General features: G+C 39.4%; 1 protein-coding gene across 7 annotated transcripts in view; it reads right to left on the reverse strand.

Annotated features, from left to right (window-relative positions):
- EPC1 (enhancer of polycomb homolog 1) overlaps positions 1–22,237 on the reverse strand; it is a 65,947-nt gene that overhangs the window by 20,381 nt on the left and 23,329 nt on the right. For all 7 annotated transcript variants that reach the window (XR_014494288.1, XR_014494289.1, XM_083378359.1 and 4 more), the window contains 4 exons: positions 9,404–9,563; positions 5,934–6,079; positions 5,645–5,851; positions 2,043–2,191 (listed from right to left, as the gene is read on the reverse strand). Coding sequence is in view for 5 of the 7 variants with exons in the window: in XM_083378357.1 (XP_083234483.1) it covers positions 2,043–2,191; positions 5,645–5,851; positions 5,934–6,079; positions 9,404–9,563 (662 nt within the window). In the remaining 2 variants the exon portion in view is untranslated. The remainder of the gene's footprint in view (positions 1–2,042; positions 2,192–5,644; positions 5,852–5,933; positions 6,080–9,403; positions 9,564–22,237) is intronic.

Below are 22,237 nucleotides of genomic sequence, written 5' to 3' on the forward strand. Positions count from 1 at the left end.
CTCACACAGAGAAGGCCTCCTCAGGGTACCGTCGGCTAGACAATGTCAGCTTGCGACCCCCAGGGGAAGAGCCTTCTCTGTAGGAGCGCCAGCCCTGTGGAACCAGCTCCCCCCTGAGCTTCGGATGGCCCAAGATCTCCAGTCCTTTCGCCGCGGCCTCAAAACACTCCTTTTCCACCTGGCTGACCTAGACTGACAGGGATTTTAATTATGTTTACAACTCTAACTCTATTCTTTAATAAATAAATAAATATCTCTTTTCAGTTTTGGAAAAAAATATAACTTTCAAAAAGGGCTGGTCTAACTTCACAGTTGTTTTAATGCTGCCTTCACCTTGACAAAAGCACTCTAAGCTTCAAACAATCAAAGATTTTAGAGTATTAAATATTTTATACACTTCAGCTAATAGTGAGAATATTTTTAGTCATTATTTTCAATTTAAGTGTAATACAATGATATCATTTAAAGCAAATCAGACTTACTTGTCAAACTCTAATAATCCTTTTCTCCAAAATAGCAAGATTTGCCAACAATAACCAAAAAGCTGTTTGATAACCTAAAATATTCCTTTTATCTCCATACCCACATATTTGGTGATAAGCACTACGTACATACGTGGAATGAAAATCTATTACAATTTCAATTTCCCTTAACATTTAATTCCTAGAAATAGCATGGTCAGTTGAAAAATTTGTCAATTCAATTTCATTGAGATATATCTATGTCCTGTTATTAAAGTTTACCTAATTTTAATTTTAATTATATTATTCAAATTTAGCCTTTAACATAGCAAATAATATTCACAACCCAAATTTCCCTGATTTCATTACAGCAAAAACTATAGCATCTAACATGTACACAGTGGCTGAGTAGCTATGTTCTACCTAATAAACATTGCCTGTTTCACCCTAATACATCACACGTTACTGACAGGACCACAGCCTACGTTTATCAATCTACAACTATTTATACACAACCAGATTCTGTTTTAAATTTTAGCTAATTCTTAATTCTTAAATAGAATAATCAAACGTCTTTTAACATCAAACGTGGGATCTATAAACCAAATTTCCATTATGTCAGTGCATAAATTATAATGTCCAAAATAAGCCTAATAGATACATAAACACATTCTAGTTTTATCTCATAAACGTTTTCTATTTTAGATCCTGATAAGTCACTGATTACTAAAAGGATAACCTTTAATGGTTCTCTAAGAACTCACTTTTTAAATCTAACTCTGGCTTTTTTTTTTTTGGCCAATCAGGTTTCCAGACCAAGGTCTTTGAATTGCCAGATAGGTCTCCCTTCAATACATATTATTTGAATCGAAGGAGGCCATCTAGCCATCAGTGGTCCACAAAAACCAAACCACTTGTAATCATTATGTTGTTGCCTGTTAGTTCTAGTCTCTGTATTTGCTCTAAAAACTTTTATCTTCAGTTCGGTCTGGATTCCTCTTCCATCTGGGTTCATCTGCTTTAAATAGAGAGTCATCCAATTTTGTAATTAATGCTTGGCTATCCAGGCTTTCAGGAAACTGTCTGTGTTGATCTTCCACGTCTTCTATGTTAGCATCACTATCTTGCACATTAAATTTTCCCATAGTAAGTTGTTGGTCCTTAAAGTTATTTGCCATAGTGATAGTTCCTTGTATTTTTAAAGTTGTCGGGTTTTGGGATAGTTGTTGCTTATATTCCTCTGTCTCAAAAGTAATATCTTCCAATTTTGTTATGTTCTGAAGTGTAAATTCTTTAGTTGCAGTCTGGGTTTCAATTTGTGACTTAAGGTTGGCATGTAAATTATTAAACCTGGAGATAGACATCTCAGTGATGTCTTGATAATGTAACCTGAATTATGTACTGAAAACTCTGTTTCTGATTACCAAGTCATCATGATGCTTTCTAAATATGTAGATTTTAACTGAAAAACTAACAAAACCTGTTTAAAAAAATCTATTACAATTTCATAAAATATTATCTATTTGCCAATTTAATAAGTTGTTTATTTAATAATTTAAAAGCAAAATTGAACTGTTTTACCTCTTTTCCGTAATTTCCAATGTTAAATGCAGCAATTCTCTCTTGCTTTTTTCCCTTCTCTTTATCATCTCTAAAATTGTTACTGCACGACTCAGATCCCGCCTCAGTTTAAGCATTTTTTCATAAGAAACTTCATCATTCTTTCGATTCTGCAAAATGTGGTAAATGTACAAACGAAACATATTTGAGACACCAAAATATTAAATATTTTCAGTTCTGATTGTTGTGAATATTTTTCAACCACAAATCTGAAATATTTATAAAGACTATGTTCAAAACAAAAAAACTGCAATATTACAGTACAAAAATGCAATAGCCAAACTAATAATTGTAGATTAATAATTTATAATTATTAATGATGCTCACAATAATTCCAGATACAACGAAGTTACAACTTTTTAGTCCATAAATGTTCTTTGGAATTGCCATGCTTTTAAGAGCTACGTAATCATCTATAGTTACAACTTTTATTTCTAGTGGAGGCCATTCCTAAGAGAAAAACTCCTGTACAGTAGAAAAGTCTGACTTCTGAATCCCCATTCATCAACTTTATAGGATTCTCATTAGGCATTTTTTGTATGCAGAATTAGGCAGGCAGATTTTATTTGGAGTAAGCAGTCTCTGACAACTTTAAAGATAGTACTAGCATCTTGAACTATACACAGAAGCAGATTGGCAACCCACTGCAGCTCTTGCTGTATTTGCTGTTAGATGGAAAAATTAAGTTGTTTATGTTAATACATGAGCTCTTACATTTTGCTATAATTAGAGGCTATGGATATTTTCAAAGATAGTACCTTTTAGAACAGAGGTCTCCAACCTTTTTGATTTGCTGGTCCAGAAAGAGAGGCAGGCACTGCTACATGCGCACATGCAAACGGAGCCCAATGCATGTGCGCACAATTGTGCCATGTGTGAGTGCATGCATGCACGCAAACGGCCACGCACAAGTGCATGCACACATGTAAATGGGGCTGTGCATGCACAAGTGATGCAAATGGGGCAGCGTTAGTGCTGGTGGGATGCTATGGGCAGCACTAGTGCTGGCGGGATGCTCGGCATGGCAGTAATGCCAGTGAGATGCTTGGGGGTGGCACGAGTGCCGGCAGGATACTCGGGGCGGCGCTAGCACCAGTGGGAAGCTCGGGAGCAGGAAGCGCTGGTGGGATGCTCAGGGCAGCGTGAGGGCCGGTGGGCCAGATGGCCTAATGCCAGCGGGATGCTTAGGGTGGCACTAGTGCCAGTGGGAAGCTCAGGGCAGGGTGGTCTCAGCATTAGCCGGATGCTCTGGATAGTGCTAGTGCAAGCGTGGGGGAGTGAGTGCACATGTGTGCGTGCATGCCCATGGCATCTCTTCACATGGCCCAGTGGCCATGGCCTGGTAGTAATCTATACATAAGTAACATAGGCATGAGTGATAGATTTAAGTTCTAGAATCAAGAACAACTGATTTACAAGTGAAAAAGTGAGCAAAGGTTCTTCTGGCCACAACTGCTACCTCCTATTCCAACAGGAGCTAGAGGTCCAGGAGGACCCTGAGATCGCACATCAGTTGTTTCTGAGGAAGCACAACCCCAGCAAGACTTTACATTGGTGTTATGCTAGAATCAATTAATTTATGAAATAGCAGCTGCTCTGCTTTGCCTGGGTTCAGTTTCAAACTTTTCCCCCCCATCCAGACAGTTAATAGTCACCACTGAGGCAAGATTCCCATCCATCTCTCACTTGATTTGAGATGGTTTATAACTTGTATACTGACAATATCATATCTCAAATTGTCAAATGACTTCATCCCTCCGGCCTCATATAGAAGGGGGAGAGGTTTGAACCCTGATGCATCCTTTAACATCCATGTGATAGTTCCCATAATCTTTTTTTTTTTACCATAGGCCCACAAACTTGTTGCCCTGCATGCGGAGAACAGAGCTGGAAAGGTTAGTGAAGAATATGGTTGCCCTGGGGTGGGAGTAAGGATGCCAAATCCTTACTCCCACCCCAGGGCAACCACATTCCTTCTCTAACTCCTTTCCAGCTCCGTTCTCCACATGTTGTTGTTGTTAGCTGTGAAGTTGTGTCCGACTCATCGCGACCCTGTGGACAATGTTCCTCCAGGTCTTTCTGTCCTCTACCATCTTCTGGAGTCCATTTAAGCTCACGCCTACTGCTTCAGTGACTCCATCCAGCCACCTCATTCTCTGTCGTCCCCTTCTTCTATTGCCCTCAATCTTTCCCAGCATTAGGCTCTTCTCCAGTGAGTCCTTTCTTCTCATTAGGTAGCCAAAGTATTTGAGTTTCAACTTCAGGATCTGGCCTTCTAAAGAGCAGTCAGGGTTGATCTCCTCTAGGACTGACCGGTTTGATCGCCTTGCAGTCCAAGGGACTCGCAGGAGTCTTCTACAGCACCACAGTTCAAAGGCCTCAATTCTTTGGTGCTCAGCCTTTTTTATGGTCCAGCTTTCACATGCAGGGCAACAAAAGGAAGTTTGTGGGACTACGGTAAAAAAAACACAACAACAATCTAACCTTCCAACTTCTAGTGAAAAAAAGATCTCGCAAAGTTGGAAGGGCTAATTGCACTTTTTTTTTTTTTGCTGGTAGTCCCACAGGCTTTTGATGCCCTGCACACAGTGGTGGAGAATGAGCTGGAAAGCAGGTTAGTGAAGGGATTCTTTGGGGAAGCCGGGAAGACGGGGAAGGGGCTGCTTCAGCCACCATACCACTCTGCCAGCATCAGGGCTCTGAAGGCCGGGCGGCCAAGGATGTTGTTAAGGCTTTGTCCTCCACCGCTCACATCGCCTCGCTTAGTGGCTGCAGCACCAGTCCATCGCTCAGCCTCCGGCTTCATTGCAGCAGTAAGAAGCTTCATACTCCACCCACCCGCGCCTCGTGGCTGCAGCACCCCCCTCCCACCACCACATGTTAGCAAGCAGACAGAATGGGCGGGTTGGTGGCTGCACAGGCTTTCAAATAGGGCTTACTTTTGGGGTAGGGATTATATTTGCAATAGGCATGAAAATCAGGCTAGGGCTTATGTTCGGGGTAGGTCCTATTTTCAGGGCAACATGGTATAAAGCATAAATTACCATGACCAATGCTATTTCCCAGAAGAGAGCCCAGTTCTTTCTGAGTCCTCTGCAGATGTCAAACAATCACCTTCTCAACAACCTCCCTGAGAACAATGGGTGATAGCTGTCCACTCCAGCAGGGTTAAATGTTTGCCTCTTAAGAAAGGATATACAATGCCTCTTTCAAAGATATCTCACAAGGTGTGTACCATGGCTGGACCCGTTTCCCCAACCCCTCCTTGCGAGCGTGCACAAGTCAAATGGAGTAGGATCAACTCATCTCATCCCAAACTGCCCAATTCTACAGGATTCATATGTTCAAACTTTCCCAGGAAACCTCACTTCTCTTGACTATGTCCCATTAGCTTCCGATTCCAAGTGAATAAGAGTGATTTTTATCCACAAAGCATTTTGTTAACATTGTCACAGGGGTTTCCCTCCCCCTACTCTTTTTTCTGTAAAAGAATCTGGGTCACTTTATAAAAGAGCTCTAGACAGCAATCTGTAGCTGCAGTAAGATATTAACTCCATACTCACTTTTCGAGTCTGCATCTTTTCTGTTCGCCTTCTAAATGCAACATAAGGATCATTTGTGCTGGACCCATCACGTTTCTCCTGTTTCACTGCTGAGATAAGAGAGGGGCCTCGGCAGTTTTTTCTCTTTTTAATCCAATATTCGTACACTTCTCTAATCAATTCATCATCTTCCTTCAAGAGTAGTTTGGCTTCCTGCAGGCTGACTGGCTAAAGGTAAAATCCAAATATGTCATTTTTATGTTCTTTAAACAATTCTTTAAACAATTTCAAATTAGAAACAATACTATACCTGCTGACCACTTCCTTTTTCAAGTCTATCTATCATTTCTTCAAATTGCAAAGGAAAAATATCTATTTTTTTCTTCAGCTTATTCACAAAGGCCTCATCTTCTGAATCCAAATCATAATCCGGTTGCTCAGCATCCAAACTAAAAGCTGGACAGAGAAAGATATTTTAATGTGTTTTACATAATCTATGCAAAATGGTATAAAGTAATTTAGATGTAATTCTCAAAAGTGCAGTTGGACAATTTATTTTATAGGAGCTGAAGTACATAGAATTTAATATAAATTTCAAACTAGAAGAATTTTAAAACATGCACATATATTCCTGCCATCTTAAAATCTACTGATTGTAAACTTATATTTCTTAAACCTTGAGAAAATGCATTTAGGGTAGCTAAATTCTATCTAGACAAAATGTAGATACATGGTTGAAATATTATCAAATGAATATGTCAATATTTATAAAATAGCCTTCATTGGATAACTCAATTCTTCACTAAGTACTATTTAAATATATTAAGGGATGAATAAGACAGCCTTGACAGATCTATCCCATTACCAATGGTACTTGCTCATTGACTACTTTGTTCAGCAGTTGTTCCAGGTTACAATGGTGCTGTTGTGACTCAGGGTCAGCCTGTGGGTCCGGCAGCCGGCTCGGATGACTCGGATGACTCAGACGAGGGGGAGGAGGAGGGTGTTGAAGACGAACTTGCTGATGATGGCTTGGAGGCTTCGCAGAGCCCTCAGCCAGGCCCCTCTTCTCAGCTGCGCGAGCCCGACAGTGCAGATGAAGAGGACCCACAGCTGGCCCTGTTCAAGGACGCCCGACGCAGGAGGCAGACCAGTAGAAGCAAGCAGAGAAAGGCTGTGGGACTCCTCGGAAGGAGGCACAGGGAGGCCACACCCTGAACTCTAATAAAGGGAGTGTTTGGGGAAGGGCTGGTTGCTGAAAGCAACCGCTCCGTTTGAGGATCAAAGTTCCGGTATCTTGTTTCATGTTCTGTTGTTTTGCTTGTGAATTAAACTTGGCAGACGCTTTCCAGCCTCAGTTGTTTTCCAGTCTCTACCATTTGTACAGGGGTTGCCTTTCTGCAAGGCCGGTAGCAGGCTGGTACAGAACAGGTGCTAAAAAATTATTTTATAACCAATGTCCACATTTACAACTTTTTACATTGTCCATCAGTCACGTGATTGCCATTATAGTAATATGTTTTCTCCAATATCCGACCTATTCTTTTGCTTATTTTCTCCTGGGAAATGTGCTGGTGCCAACAGCTGTGTGTGGGCCATGCAAACAGTCCAGTATTCATCATTGTTTGACTGTTTATTCTTTTGTATTCCCTTTCTCTCCAAACTCTGCACTTTGGGGGTGGGAATGGTACAGGCCAGGAGAGATTGCCTACAGAAAGTTCCCCTCCCTCCTGCAGAATCAAGAGATTGGAGAGAAAGTGATTACAACAAAGTACACAGGCACACAATGGGGAATTCACAGAGAAATGTGCTAGTGCCAGCAGCCACCTACACACAATGCAAACAGCCCAAGGGATTCACCATATTGTAAGATGGTATCATGGCCCTGATCCTTTAGACAAGCCCTTATAATGTTGCCATATTGATTTATTTACAACACCATTTGTTGTACTATACTCCATGTGAAAGAAAAAAAGAAATATGTCAATTTGTAATCTGTAGAACAGGGGTGTCAAACTCAATTTCATTGAGGGCTGCATCAGCATTGCGGTTGCCCTCAAGGGGCCGGGTGGGTATGGCTAGGGTGGGCGTGGCCTACTGGGTGGGCGTGGCTAGAGTGCGTATGGCCTACTGGGTGGGCGTGGCCAGCTCTACATCGTTCGCATCGAGGGTGCCTATGGGGGCCTGGGCAGGAGTGGGACAGATCTGAGGGTCTCTGGGCCAGGGCCAAGGCAGTGGGGGCCGTTCCCTCACCGTTTCCAGGATGGCTTCACGGGCCGCATGAAACCACTTCGCGGGCCGGATCCGGCCCCCGGGCCTTGTGTTTGACATGTCTGCTGTAGAATATTGACAACTAAATAAAATTCAGAATTGTTTTCATTGTATAGTACCTCTACAATTCCATTTTCTTTGACCAAATTTAAAAAACTCTACCTGACAATGTTAAAAGTTTGATATAGACTATTACTGAAGTGAGTACATAAAATTTCAGTTTGTTCATGAAAACTCTGAACACATTACAAATTAGTTTAGCCTACCTGTAAAACCATATAGTACTATGACATTGCAAACAAGTACATTACGTCAAATATACTGTGTACAGGTAGTCCTTGATTTGTAAACACAATTGGGACTGGAATCTTAGTCACTGTATGAAGCAGTCATTAAGCATGACACCCTCACGGCTCTCCCAATTGGTTGTTAAGTGACTACATGAGTTGTTAACCCTGCAAAAGGAAAACAGGCAGCTCCCCTTCCTTACGCAGAAGAGAACACCTGCAGCAGGCAGAAACAAACCTCTGATCTTCAAGATCCAAACTTATTTCTGTAGCCTGCTGCAAATGTTCCCAGACAAGGAGGGCAATTTCTTGGGGGGACTATAAAAATGGAGCTCAGATCTTCATGATCTGATCTCCATTTCTGCAGCCCTTTAGAAGAGTTTTTCTCCCCTCCCTGAACTGAAGGGAACTCGTGTACGGGATTGGAGAAACAAGAAGAGATTGCAATTATTCCTGCTTTGTTTCTCCTACCCAACAAAGGATTCCCCTACCTATTAAATGGGGGGGAGGGGAAAACTTTTGACAAGTGACAACATCTTCCAACCTTCCCTGCTAGCTTCCCCACTGTTTTTCTGGAAAAGGTAGATGATTTTGCAAATAGTGATTACATGATCACGGGGCACTTGTCATCCAATCTTAAGTGCAAACAGGTTGTAAAAAATCCCGATTATGATCATGTAACCATGTGGGGAACACAATGTGACATTTTTTGATAGCTGGAAATGCTTTCTAGACAGCAAAGCAGGGCCCCCCAACCTTTTGGGACCAGGGACCGGTTCCATGGAGTTGTTTTTCTGTGGACTGGAGGGGGCGTGTTTTGCATGCTGTCTGCATCCCATGGATGGGGCTTCAATGGTTCGCATGGACTGGTTTCTGGCATGCTGCAGTCTGGTGTTGGGCACCCCTGCTGTAAAAGACCCCTTCTGAACCATTCTAAGTCTGAAGGGTTTTTAAATGACTGCTTGTAAGTTGAGGACAACCTGTGTTTCATTTTTTTAAACTCTGTTGTATTTTATTATATAAGAAAGCACATAGATAATAAAATTTGAATTGTTTTTGAGCTCAATAATTTTTGTGTAAATTAGTTAGTAAATCCAATTACTCACTTACATGACCCTAACCTTTTTTTATATCCAAAACAGATTATGAATGTACAAAACTATTTTTATTTTAAAAAAGCAATCCAATTAATTTTAAATATTCGGTATAAATATATACTCACGCTGTATGTGAATAAGCTGCTTTGGCATTTTAAATTCTCCAGGATATATTGATTCATAATAGGCAATATTACTTTCTGCTTCTGGGACTGGTATAACCATATTATCCCGTTTCTCTCCATATACTTGCTGTGCTGAAATGGCCCGCTGGAGATGATGTTCCTACAGTTCATTAACAAAAAAAGGCAGATGATATACACATTCTGTATGTGTATGTGTCTAAATGATGTTAATGTGGAAACAGAACAATTGAATTAATACTAAATTGTTTCAGCAAGATATTTTTGTCTGTATCTATTGAATTTAGCATCTGCTGAAGTTATTGTATTTTAATCGATTTTCACACTTAGTAAGCCAAAATCATAAACACAAAACTGAAAACTTTGCCAAAAGATTTCAGAATGCATTTGTCATTTTTTGCCAATAATAATAATAATAATAATAATAATAATAATAATAATAATAATACTTTTGAAACATGTTTTGAGATAATAAAAATAAGTTAAAACAAATTAAACACTGATTGTTTGTTCCTAAGGCTTTTTATAAAATAATTTAAATAGGTAGTTCATGCCCTTATTTTGTTCATATGCTTTAAACTATGCAAAGCAGAAATCTGATTAGAGGCAGAAAATCCATCCTTGTCACATTTTCAATAATCACCAAATATTAATTCCTACAGATTAAAATACTGTATGCTTCCAATACTATTTAGGAATTGAATCTAATGTTACTGCTAAACTAACAGTAGTTTTATTGTCTAAATGTGATTAATTAGGCAAGAGGATAGAAGAGATATTATTCACCAAACTACACGGTCTGGACCAACTTACTACTGTTTTTTGAACTATTTGCAACACATCAAAAAGATTAGCAAGATCCTCTTATGCAGGGCTTTTCAACCAGAGGTACGGGTACCACCTGTGGTACATTGGCACCTGGCAGGTGGTACGCAACCATCCCAGAAAAGTGGTAACGGGGGAGGGGAATGAGCTGAACTGGTGGCAGCATCGCACAAGCCTGAACTGCAGGGCTGTCAGGGCTGAGCACTTCTTTGGGGCTGTCAGGGCTCAGCAGAAGTGCCAGGTGGAGCTCGGGGCTGATTCTGGTGCTTCTGCTGAGCCCAGAAGAAGCGCCTATCAGCTGGAATGTTGCAGCATCTCTAGGGTCTTGTAATTTACATTCAGATGCTTGGCAACTAATTCATATTTATAATCATCACAGTGTCCCAGCATCATGTGAAGTGACTAAAACTTGCTGCAACCACCCACGGGGTGGTGGTGGTAATAAAAACCAAACAACCCCCTACCCCACCCCCACTGCCAATCCTCAACAGAAATGCTCACAACAATGAAAACCTCAAAAAGGAGGAAGAGTGCCGCCGGGTAGGCAGGCAGGCAATTGTCTTATGGACACATACACATTTTAATTGTTTATATTAATTTAGTTATTTTGGACCAGAAGTACATAAATACTAAGCACCAATCAATCTAAAAGAATTATCCTGAATAATCTCAAATGTGTTAAAAGCATAAGGCTGACATTAACTTCTATATTTTGATCCCATTTCTTAGGTTCTCTTTTTATTTTATTTTATTTAATAGACTGCCAAAAACTCTTGCCTATCATCACCTTGGTTACCCCTATGTGACAAATGTACTTCAACCTTTTCTAGGCATTACAGTTTATGGAGTATCCAAAAAACAATCGCCATGCACTATCATAATTTTTCAAAACATTAAGTTTTCAAGCGCTTAAGATTATTAAAGTGCTGAAATATTTGTACTGTTTATACATTAGAATAATTGTATTTATTTAGCTTATTTATAGTGATTCTGAGCAGCATACAGCATGACAAATTAAAAACTATATAACAAACTAAAAAACAATCAGACATAAATGAAATAAAAGCAGAAACATAGAAATTAGGATTTCAAATAATCTTAAATTGTTCTTCTGATCAGCAAAAAAAAATTTTTTTGGCCTATTTCAGAAACAGAAAACCACATTTAATGAACAACTACCCTCAAATTGGTCTTGATCTTGAATAAAAAACAAACATGTCTATTTCATGTAAATAAAATACACCGATCTCTTTTTTCTCTGTGTGTCTTTAAGTCAATGTTGACTCTTGAAGACTGCCTGGACAAATTCCTGGAGTTTTCTTGGTAAGATTTCAGAGCCAAAATCACCTAGCAGACTCGTGGTTTCATGGTTTCCTGGTTTCTATCCTGATGTCTTGACCTCCATAACAAATTGGGTATTTTGTTTTTGACTGCTTAGTAATCAAAACTTTTACACTAGAGAGAACAATACACAAATACAGGTAGTCCTTGACTTAAGACTATAATTGACCCCAAATTCCCACTTCTAAGTAAGCAATACAGTTAACTGAATTTTGCCTCATTTGATTACCTTTTTGCTACAGTTGTTAAAGTCAATCATTGTGGTTAAATTAGTAACATAATTGTTAAGTGAATCTGGCTTCCCATTGATTTTGCTTTTTAGAAAAATCACAAAAGGTTATCACATGCCTCAGGACACTGCAACTGGTATAAATTTATGCCAGTTGCCAAACATTTGAATTTTGATCATGTGACTGCAGGGATGCTGCAGCAATTAAGTGTGAAAAATGGCCATAAGTCACTTTTTCTGTGTTGCTGTAACTCTGAATGGTCACTAGAAAAATGACTAAGTCAAAGACTACCTATATAGATATAGGATTGCTTACAGAATGGTGAAGTAAAAAAAAAAGGGGGGGGGTTGCCCCACACTTTATAGATATTTTTATATTCTTCACTAAATACATGGACTTGAAGGTCGATTGCTCTATTTCTGTATACAGAATAATAGAATAACAGAGTTGGAAAAGACCTTGGAGGTCTTCTATAATTCAGCATTCCCCAACCTTTCTGGCTTTGTGGACCTGGGGAAGGAAAGGGGATGGTTCTATGTGAGCTGCAGATGAGCGCACATCTCTGTTTGCACAAGCAATAGGCACTCACCTGATACTTCTACAGCCTGGGGGGTTAGGGTCCCCTGTTCTAGTCCAACCCTAAACCATTTAAGACATATGGTTCGCCAATCTCTTCTTCAAAACCTCCAGTACTGGAGCACCCACAACTTCTGGAGGCAGGTTGTTCCACTGGTTAATTGTTCTAACTGTCAGGAAATTTCTCCTTAGTTCTATGTTGCTCCTCTCCTTGATTAGTTTCCATCCGTTGCTTCTTGTCCTGCCTTCAGGTTCTTTGGAGAATAGATTGACTCCCTTTTCTTTGTGGCAGTCTCTTTAAGATATTGACACAGCTAACACACCATCCTAGTCTTTTGATTAAACAAGACATACCCAACATCTGCAATCTTTCTTTGAATGTTTTAGCCTCCAGTCCCCTAATCTGCTTTGTTGCTCTTCTCTGCAGTCTTTCTAGAGCAGCAGTGTCAAACTTGCAATGTCATGTGATGAGATGCATCATGACTTTTTTTTTCTATTGCTGGCAATGGGGTGGACAGTTTTGCCATGACCCATCCAGCCCATGGGCCGGCAGTTTCACATCCCTGTTCTAGAGTCTCAACATCAAGTTTATGTCATGTGGCCAAAACTGGATGCAATATTCCAATTGTGAGCTTACCAAGACATTATAAAGTGCTATTAACATTTCACATGATCTTGATTCTATTCTTCTGTTAGGATTGTGTTGGCTTTTTTGACACACTGCTGGCTCATATTTAAGTGATTGTCAATTAGGACTCCAAGATACCTCTTGCAGTTACCACTATTGAGCCAGATACTATCTAATCTACCTGTGCATTTGGTTTTTCTTGCCTAAATGTAGAATATTACTTTTCTCACCACTAAGTTTCATTTTGTTGGATAGGGCCCAATGTTTAAGTCAATTCAAGAAAATAAATGTATTGTGGTTGGCTGATAATCTGAATGATTTGCAGTCTATCATGATGCAAGAAGAATCATTTTTATTAGAATGCTTGGTTTCAGCAATTTTAAAATAATAATAATAAAAAGCAAGCAAATACAAAAGTTTGGCCCATAGAGCACAGACATCTTATTATGCTATCAGTCATCCAATTATATGTATTAATGTTTTTCACCTCCCTAAAAACTTTACTGCCATGACTGCCTGTTTTTTGTTCTTGTGTTGTTGTTAGCTGCGAAGTCGTGTCCGACCCATCGCGACCCTATGGACAACATTCCTCCAGGCCTTCCTGTCCTCTACCATCTTCTGGAGTCCATTTAAGCTCACGCCTACTGCTTCAGTGACTCCATCCAGCCACCTCATTCTCTGTCGTCCCCTTCTTCTATTGCCCTCGATCTTTCCCAGCATTAGGCTCTTCTCCAGGGAGTCCTTCCTTCTCATTAGGTGGCCAAAGTACTTGAGTTTTAGCTTCAGGATCTGGCCTTCTAAAGAGCAGTCAGGATTGATCTCCTCTAGGACTGACCGGTTTGATCGCCTTGCAGTCCAAGGGACTCGCAGGAGTCTTCTCCAGCACCACAGTTCAAAGGCCTCAATTCTTTGGCGCTCAGCCTTTCTTATGGTCCAACTTTCACTACCATACATTGCAACTGGAAAGACCATAGCCTTGACTATACGCACTTTTGTTGACAGGGTGATGTCTCTGCTTTTTAGTGTGCTGTCTAGATTTGCCATGGCTTTCCTCCCCAGGAGCAAGCGTCTTTTAATTTCTTGGCTACAGTCCCCATCTGCAGTGATCTTGGAGCCCAGGAAAATAAAATCTGTCACTACCTCCATTTCTTCCCCATCTATTTGCCAGGAATTGAGAGGGCCAGATGCCATGATCTTGGTTTTCTTAATGTTAAGTTTCAACCCAAGTTTTGCACTCTCCTTCTTCACCTGCAACAAGAGGCTCTTTAGTTCTTCTTCACTTTCTGCCATTAGAGTGGTATCATCTGCGTATCTTAGGTTGTTGATATTTCTTCCGGCAATCTTAATTCCAACTTTTGATTCATCTAGCCCTGCCTTTCTCATGATGTGCTCTGCATATAAGTTAAATAGGCAGGGCGACAGTATACAGCCTTGCCGGACTCCTTTCCCAATTTTGAACCAATCAGTGGTTCCGTGTCCAGTTCTCACTGTTGCTTCTTGACCCGCATATAGGTTTCTCAAGAGACAAATAAGATGGTCTGGTACTCCCATCTCTTTAAGAACTTGCCACAGTTTGTTATGATCCACACAATCAAAGGCTTTAGCATAGTCAATGAAGCAGAAGTAGATGTTTTTCTGGAACTCCCTAGCTTTCTCCATGATCCAGCGTATGTTGGCAATTTGATCTCTAGTTCCTCTGCCTCTTCGAAATCCTGCCTGCACTTCTGGTAGTTCTCGATCCACATACTGCTGAAGTCTAGCTTGTAGGATTTTAAGCATGACTTTACTAGCATGAGAAATGAGTGCAATGGTGCGATAGTTTGAACATTCTTTGGCACTGCCTTTCTTAGGAATTGGAATGTAAACTGATCTTTTCCAATCCTGTGGCCACTGTTGAGTTTTCCAAATTTGCTGGCAAATTGAGTGTAGCACTTTTACTGCATTGTCTTTTAAGATTTTGAATAGCTCAGCTGGAATACTGTCACCTCCACTAGCTTTGTTGTTGCTCAGCTTTTCTAAGGCCCACTTCACTTCACATTCTAGGATGTCTGGCTCGAGGTCAGTGACCACCTCATTGTGATTATCAGGGACGTTAAGCTCATTCTTGTATAGTTCTTCTGTGTAATTTTGCCACCTCTTCTTAATCTCTTCTGCCTCTGTTAGGTCCCTGCCATTTTGGTCCTTTATCATGCCCATTTTTGCATTAAACGTTCCCTTCATTTCTCCAATTTTCTTGAAAAGATCTCTTTGTTCTTGTACATAATGCAAATTGCAAAGGAATCAAAATCTACCATCACAAATTCTTTTACTATGTAAAATCCAACTACATCTCTATAAAATTGTGTAGATACATATGACTCCAGGGAAGTAGATACAATTTACAGAACAGCACATAGCAAACCAAGTCTTCCAGAACAGGTACTTTAAAAATACAAAAGCACTACAATACAGAAACCTTCTTGTATCTCCTCTTCATATATGCTGGCAGAACAGTAAAAAATTGCAAGTCTATGAAAATTTGTATCAAAGAGTAGATTATTAAAGATTGAGTAGGAACAATCCATTATAGAATTTTACCAGCAAAACAAGTTGAAAAGTTGTATAGGCAGTTTCTGCTTACCAATAACAATTGGGAATTGAAATCCATCATTAAATTACATGGTTCTAAGGCATAATACCACATGACTGCGTTAACTTACTATAGCAGTTCCAATTGCTGTGAATCCCTCATACTCTCCAATTGCAACCTCCTAGATGCTTCCCCATTGACTTTGTTAGTTGGAAGCTGGCAATGATGGTTGCAAATGACAATCACATGATTGTGGGATGCAACAACTCTCATAAATGCAAGCTGTCACCAAGCATCTAAAACTGCATTCATGGGATTGCAGGGACACTGGGATGATAACTATGAGGACCTGTCCTAAGTACCCCTCGTTTAGCAGTCATAATTTTGATCACTGAATGAGTGGATGTTAAATGAGGACTATCTGTACTACATAATGATCATCAATCTTGTAAAGAATCCACAGAAGTTAATCAATGTCTAAGCATTTTTTCCTTACACTTGGATTGATGCACATGTTTTTCAGGCATCAAACGTCATTTCAAATACTAACAAAAGTATTGAGCTCATCCACCCCCTGCAATCTAGCATCCAGCATATAAAGCAATATTTTATAGTACAAAAAATAGTTTTATCCCTCCGTTAGTAATTAAAGTCACCCACACTTCTCTTATAATGAACAGTAGGAATATTGGGGAAGAGCAGACAGTTTTTACAAATTTATTTTAAATCATTTCCAGATTAGTCCTTCACAATTGGAACTGGAACTCCCCATCACTAAGCAATGAAGTTGTTAGTGCCTGACTTTCAATTACAACTGGAAATGGAACTTCCATCACTAAGCAACGAGTCATGCCCAATTTTGTCTTTTTTTTTTGCTAGTCTTTAAGCTAATCACACAGTTGTTAAACAAATCTGATTTCCCTCACTGAATTTGCAAATGGTAATCAAATAATCCCAGGATGCTGCAATAATTGTAAATACATGCCAGTTGTCAAGTGCCTCAATACTGATCATGCTGCAATGGTTGTATGTGAGGACCAGTAACTGAGCTTGTCCATATCCACCTACCAGTGCTCTTAGTCAGCCTTCTTGTGGTTACATATCTGCTACAACTTCTTTCCCTAACCTAAGTTTGCATGAACCTTGAGTCCGCCTTCCCTGCACTTGTGCTGCACTTTCCCAACTTGTGCACAACCTGTACCATCACTAGCGCCATCCTTGCATTTCTTATCTGGAACTCCTGTTTATTTATCAATATTTATTTATTTATCAATATTTTTATACCGCCCTTCTCCTGAAGGATTCAGGGCGGTGTACAGGGCAATAAATATAAAAAAGTGGAATACAAAAGTTAAAAAAACGATTAAATATTTAGCCCAGTTTAAAACAGTATTAAAACATATTAAAACCCCTACCCTAACCCATCAGACCAGGTCAGACTGCTCGAATAGATATGTTTTTAAGTCGCGCCGGAAGGAGCGAAGGTCGGGGGCCGTCCGGAGCTCAACCGGCAAGCGGTTCCATAGGTCTGGCGCGCCCACAGAGAACGCTCTCCCCCTGGGATTGGATTACAACAATTAGAATTCTTGGATTACCATTGCTAAGCAATGCTGTCATGTTGACATTGATCTTTACGATAGCATGGCTTAGTAACGGCAATCCTAGTCCCAATTATTTTAACTCAAGAACTACCAGTACTTGTAAGGTAACCATCCTTACAACTCATCATACCCAACATTCCAGGAAAGATTTAAAAACATCTGGTGGCAGGGCAGAAGTATTCAATTAGTCTAGATCAAGGATGTCAAATTGCTGGCTCATGGGCCAATTGCATCATGTGGAGGCTGCACCCACTCCAGCTACAGCAATACAAAAAAAGCCGCGATACGTCACAACATGTCATGTGATGCGGCAAGTTTGACACCCATGGTCTAGATAATTCATTCTGCACAATCTCTTTGACCAAATATGAATATTTAGGTAGAAGATAATATGTGTAGCTCAGGATTGAACTGTGGGTCCTCGGTGCACTCTAAGCTTGGCTGCTTTCTTGCAGATGTTTTATTATCAAATTAAATATCATCATCAGTGCTATGATCATTTCAGAGAATTAGATCCTAATCTGGTATTCGCTTTGATGTGTTTATTACATCCGTCAGGTTTATGGAATATAAATAGTCCTACACTTACAACCATTTGTTTAGTGACTGTTTGAAGGCACAAAGGCACTGAAAAAAGCGACTTCTGACCATTTTTCACACTTTTAATGGTTGCAGCGTCTCCATGATTATGTGATCAAAATGTGGATGCTTGGTAAATGGTTCTTATTTATTACCTTTTATGACCATTATGGCAGTGTCTTGGGGTCATGTGATCACCTTGAGACTTTCTGAGAGGCAAAGTCAAGTGTGAAGCCAGAATCACTTAACAACTGTGTTACAAATACCTTGGTATTTGACCACTTCAAAAAGATACTCATGTATTTTGTCACAAAGTATTATCCTGGTATGCATCATTTGTTTAGTATTGCAATAGGAAGAAAGGTTTGGCTGTGGAAAATGGACAGGAAGTCAGCTGTGGAAAACAGACAGGAAGTCGGCTGTGCCAGGAAGGTTGCTGCAAAAGGAAGTGAGGATAAGCCACAGAGGGTAGACAGGACGTTGACCATGCTCAGAATGTCACTGATGTAGGAAAAGGGACAGATAGAAAGTCCTTCCCAGCCAAAACACAAGGTCATGTGGTATGTTACAGGGTTTGTTTGGTACTTGTTTTTAGTACTTGTCGCACTTCCCAGTAGCATTGAGGTACTACTTTACTAACTTAACAAATGCAGTGATTCACATAGTAACTGTGGCAAGAAAGATCATAAAATGGGGCAAAACCCGCTTAACAATTGTCTCGCTTAACAATAGAAGTTTTGGGCTCAATTGTGGTCAAAAGTCAAGGGCTATCTGTATATTTCATATGGATGTTAAAATTACTGGATCAAAACCCAAATTAATTATATTTAATTGGGAAAATGGAGTGAATGTTTGTTATAAATGGTAAGAAAAACTGCAAGTACAGTGAGGGAAAAAATTATTTGATCCCCTATTGATTTTGTATGTTTGCCCACTGACAAAGAAATGATCAGTCTATATTTGTAATGGTAGGTTTATTTTAACAGTGACACAGAATAATAAGAAAAAAAAGCTTTTTTAAAAAATACAAATTGATTTGCATTTTAATGAGCAAGATTTCTGGCTCTCAAGTGTCTTTTATACAGGTAACAAGTTGAGATTAAGGAGCGTTCTCTTAAAGTGAATGCTCCTAATCACAGCTTGTTACCTTACAAAAGACACTTGTCCACAGAAGCAATCAATCAAATTCCAAACTCTCCACCATGAACAAAACCAAAGAGCTGTTCAAGAACGTCAGGGACAAGATTGTAGACCTACACAAGGCTGGAATGGGCTACAAGACTATTACCAAGCAACTTGGCGAGAAGGTGACAACAGTTGGTGCGATTATTCGCAAATGGAAGAAACACAAAATAACTATCAATCTCCCTCAGTCTGGGGCTCCATGCAAGATCTTACCTCGTGGCGTTTCAATGATCATGAGAATGGTGAGGAATCAGTCCAAAACTACATGGGAGGATCTTGTCAATGATCCCAAGGCAGCTGCAATCATAGTCACCAAGAAAATAATTGGTAACACAGTATGCCGTGAAGGACTGAAATCCGGCAGCACCCACAAGGTCCTCCTGCTCAAGAAAGCACATCTACAGGCCTGTCTGAAGTTTACCAATGAACATCTGAATGATTCAGAGGACAACTGGGTGAAATGTTGTGGTCAGATGAGACCAAAAGTGAGCTCTTTGGCATTAACTCAACTCGCTGTGTTTGGAAGAGGAGGAATGCTGCCTGTGATCCCAAGAACACGATCTCTACCATCAAACATGGAGGTGGAAACATTATGCTTTGGGGGTGTTTTTCTGCTATGGGGACAGAACTTTAGCGCATCAAAGGGACAATGGATGGGGCCATGTACCATCAAATCTTGGGTGAGAACCTCCTTCCTTCAGCAGAGCATTGAAAATGGGTTGTGGGTAGGTACTCCAGCATCACAATGACCCAAAACACATGGCCAAAGGAACAAAGAAATGGCTCAAGAAACACATTAAGGTCCTGGAGGGGCCTAGCCAATCTCCAGACCTTAATCCCATAGAAAATCAGTGGAGGAAGCCAAAGGTTCGAGCTACCAAATGTCAGCCTCAAAACCTTAACGACTCAAGAGAGGATTTGCAAATAGGAGTGGGACAAAATCCCTCCTGAGATGTGTGCAAACCTGGTAGAAAATTACAATATCTGACCTCTGTGATTGCCAACAAGAATTTTGCCACCAACTACTAAGTCATGTTTTGCAAAGAGGTCAAATACTTATTTCATTAATTAATGCAAATCAATTTATAACTTTATTGAAATGCATTTTTCTGGATTTTTGTTGTTGTTATTCTGTCTTTCACTGTTAAAATAAACCTACCATTACAATTATGGACTGATTATTTCTTTATCAATGGGGAAACTTACAAAATCAGCAGGGAATCAAATAATTTTTTCCCTCACTGTAGAATGATGTCACTCTTGATTAAAAACTTGTAAAGATGGAAACATGGATAGAAAAATGTTATGATGTGCAGATGCTGGTAAAAAGTATAATGGATAGTATGTGGTCTATGGATAGCTCTTGCATATTAAATGCTTTATAATGACAATTTGAAGTTACAACAGCGATGCAAAATATCTTTGCAATGAACATGCTATTTTACAACCTTGCAAATCTCTGTGAAATGTTTACTATTACAATAAGTTAATATGAATTATTCTATGCATGACTCTTCTTTTCTCTCCTCTGCCAGAGTGAGGTATGCAATGGGAAATATATTGACTGTTCCTAGCACATATGTGGCTTCCAGATTTAAGCACTATAAGGAAATAACACTAGATCATTCCTTTCAATGTATATTCCCCATTGTGTGCCTCTTTACTCACAAACATTAATTCCCTTCTTCTTAATTATCCCAGCCCTGGGGTGAGAATTCCAAGGCAGGGGAGTGAGAAAAACTGAAGTAAAATTATAAGCTGAGTCACAATCATATGATTTCCCATTTAGTGACTGCACACATAGTGACCGAATTGTCAGTCCCAATTATGGTTGCTAAACAAAGACTATCTCTCCTGGGAAGAACATGTTTCTGAAAAGGACCTAAAAAGGCTTGTGTGTAAGTATGTATATTTGCCCACTAAATTACTTGGAAATGAGAGTTGGATGTCTCAAAAGAAGATGTGGCCATCTTCTTAAGATAATAACAACTCTTTCCTTTTCACTATTCACTTGGATTGGTGCAGGCATTTTACATGGGGCTGCTTTGAAGATTATTTGGAAGCCACAATTTGTCCCCAAAACAGCAGCTCATTAGCTGGCATATATCAATAAAAACATTTTACTTGGTCCTTTAGACTCTGCATTGATTATCATCTTTACATACAATTCAAAGCACTAGCCTTGACCTATACACCTTTGGTTGCTTGGCACTTTAAGTCCCATAAGATTGTCTTCTGTAGCCCAATTCAATGTATCTGATTCACTCATGCTTTTGTAATGAGTGATAGCCTTCCACCAGAAATGAAATTGTCCCACATTATTGGCCTTCTCAATATTTTTATAGATTGAATTGTTCCAGAAAACCTGTGATGAGTGAAATGAAATAATGTTTCTTGTTTTATTTTACGTTTAATTTTATATTATGGATGTTTTATTGTACTTTATTGTTATTATATTGTATTGTGAAAGTCATACGGATTCAGGAGAAGAGCCTTTTCTGCTCTGGCTCCCACCCTTTGAAACACTGTGCCCCTTGATGTGAGATCCACCCTCTCTCTCTTCACTTTCCAAGAGACCTGAAAATCTAGCTCTGCCAGTTGACTTGGCCCCCTCGATGGGGGTCTCACTCTGGAAATGGTTAGTAGATTAAGAAGATCTCACCTCTACCCCATTTATGTATTCATTCCTTTCTTAAGTTTTTGTCAACTTTTAATGTTTTAATGTTTATAACATGTTGTTTTATATTGTTGTTTAAATAATAACATGGTTAACCACTGAGAATTTCTGCACAAGGCAACTATGAAACTAGCGAATAGCTAAATATAAAAATGAGAGTTCAGTATGTTAAAGCAAATTTAAAAGTTGAACACAATGGGTATGAAGTATTTAAATAATATATGAAGATAAAGTAAGAATAGGGCCAAGAAAGAAGGGTTGATGAATAAAAGAGACCTGAATATAGAACTGATTAATATGAAAGATGTTAAGAATAAAACCTGAATTTCAAAACAATATGAAGGATCACTGTATAGCAAAATGAATGAGATGAATCCATATATCTCCACAGATGAATGGGGATATAATCATAAAAAGTAAGACTGAAAAATTTAACAACAAAAGACAATGTATGAAATAGTTTAAACATATGAGGGAAGCAAGAATGGTTTGCAACGACAGAAAAAGAATAGTATTGGCATAAACAGGATCTATTTATTTATACATCTATATCCTTTAATTTCTTTTGCTCACTATTTCTTAAGTCTTCTTTTGCACTGAGCATT

Source organism: Vipera ursinii, assembly GCF_947247035.1.
Source record: "Vipera ursinii genome assembly, chromosome: Z".
NCBI lineage: Eukaryota > Metazoa > Chordata > Lepidosauria > Squamata > Viperidae > Vipera > Vipera ursinii.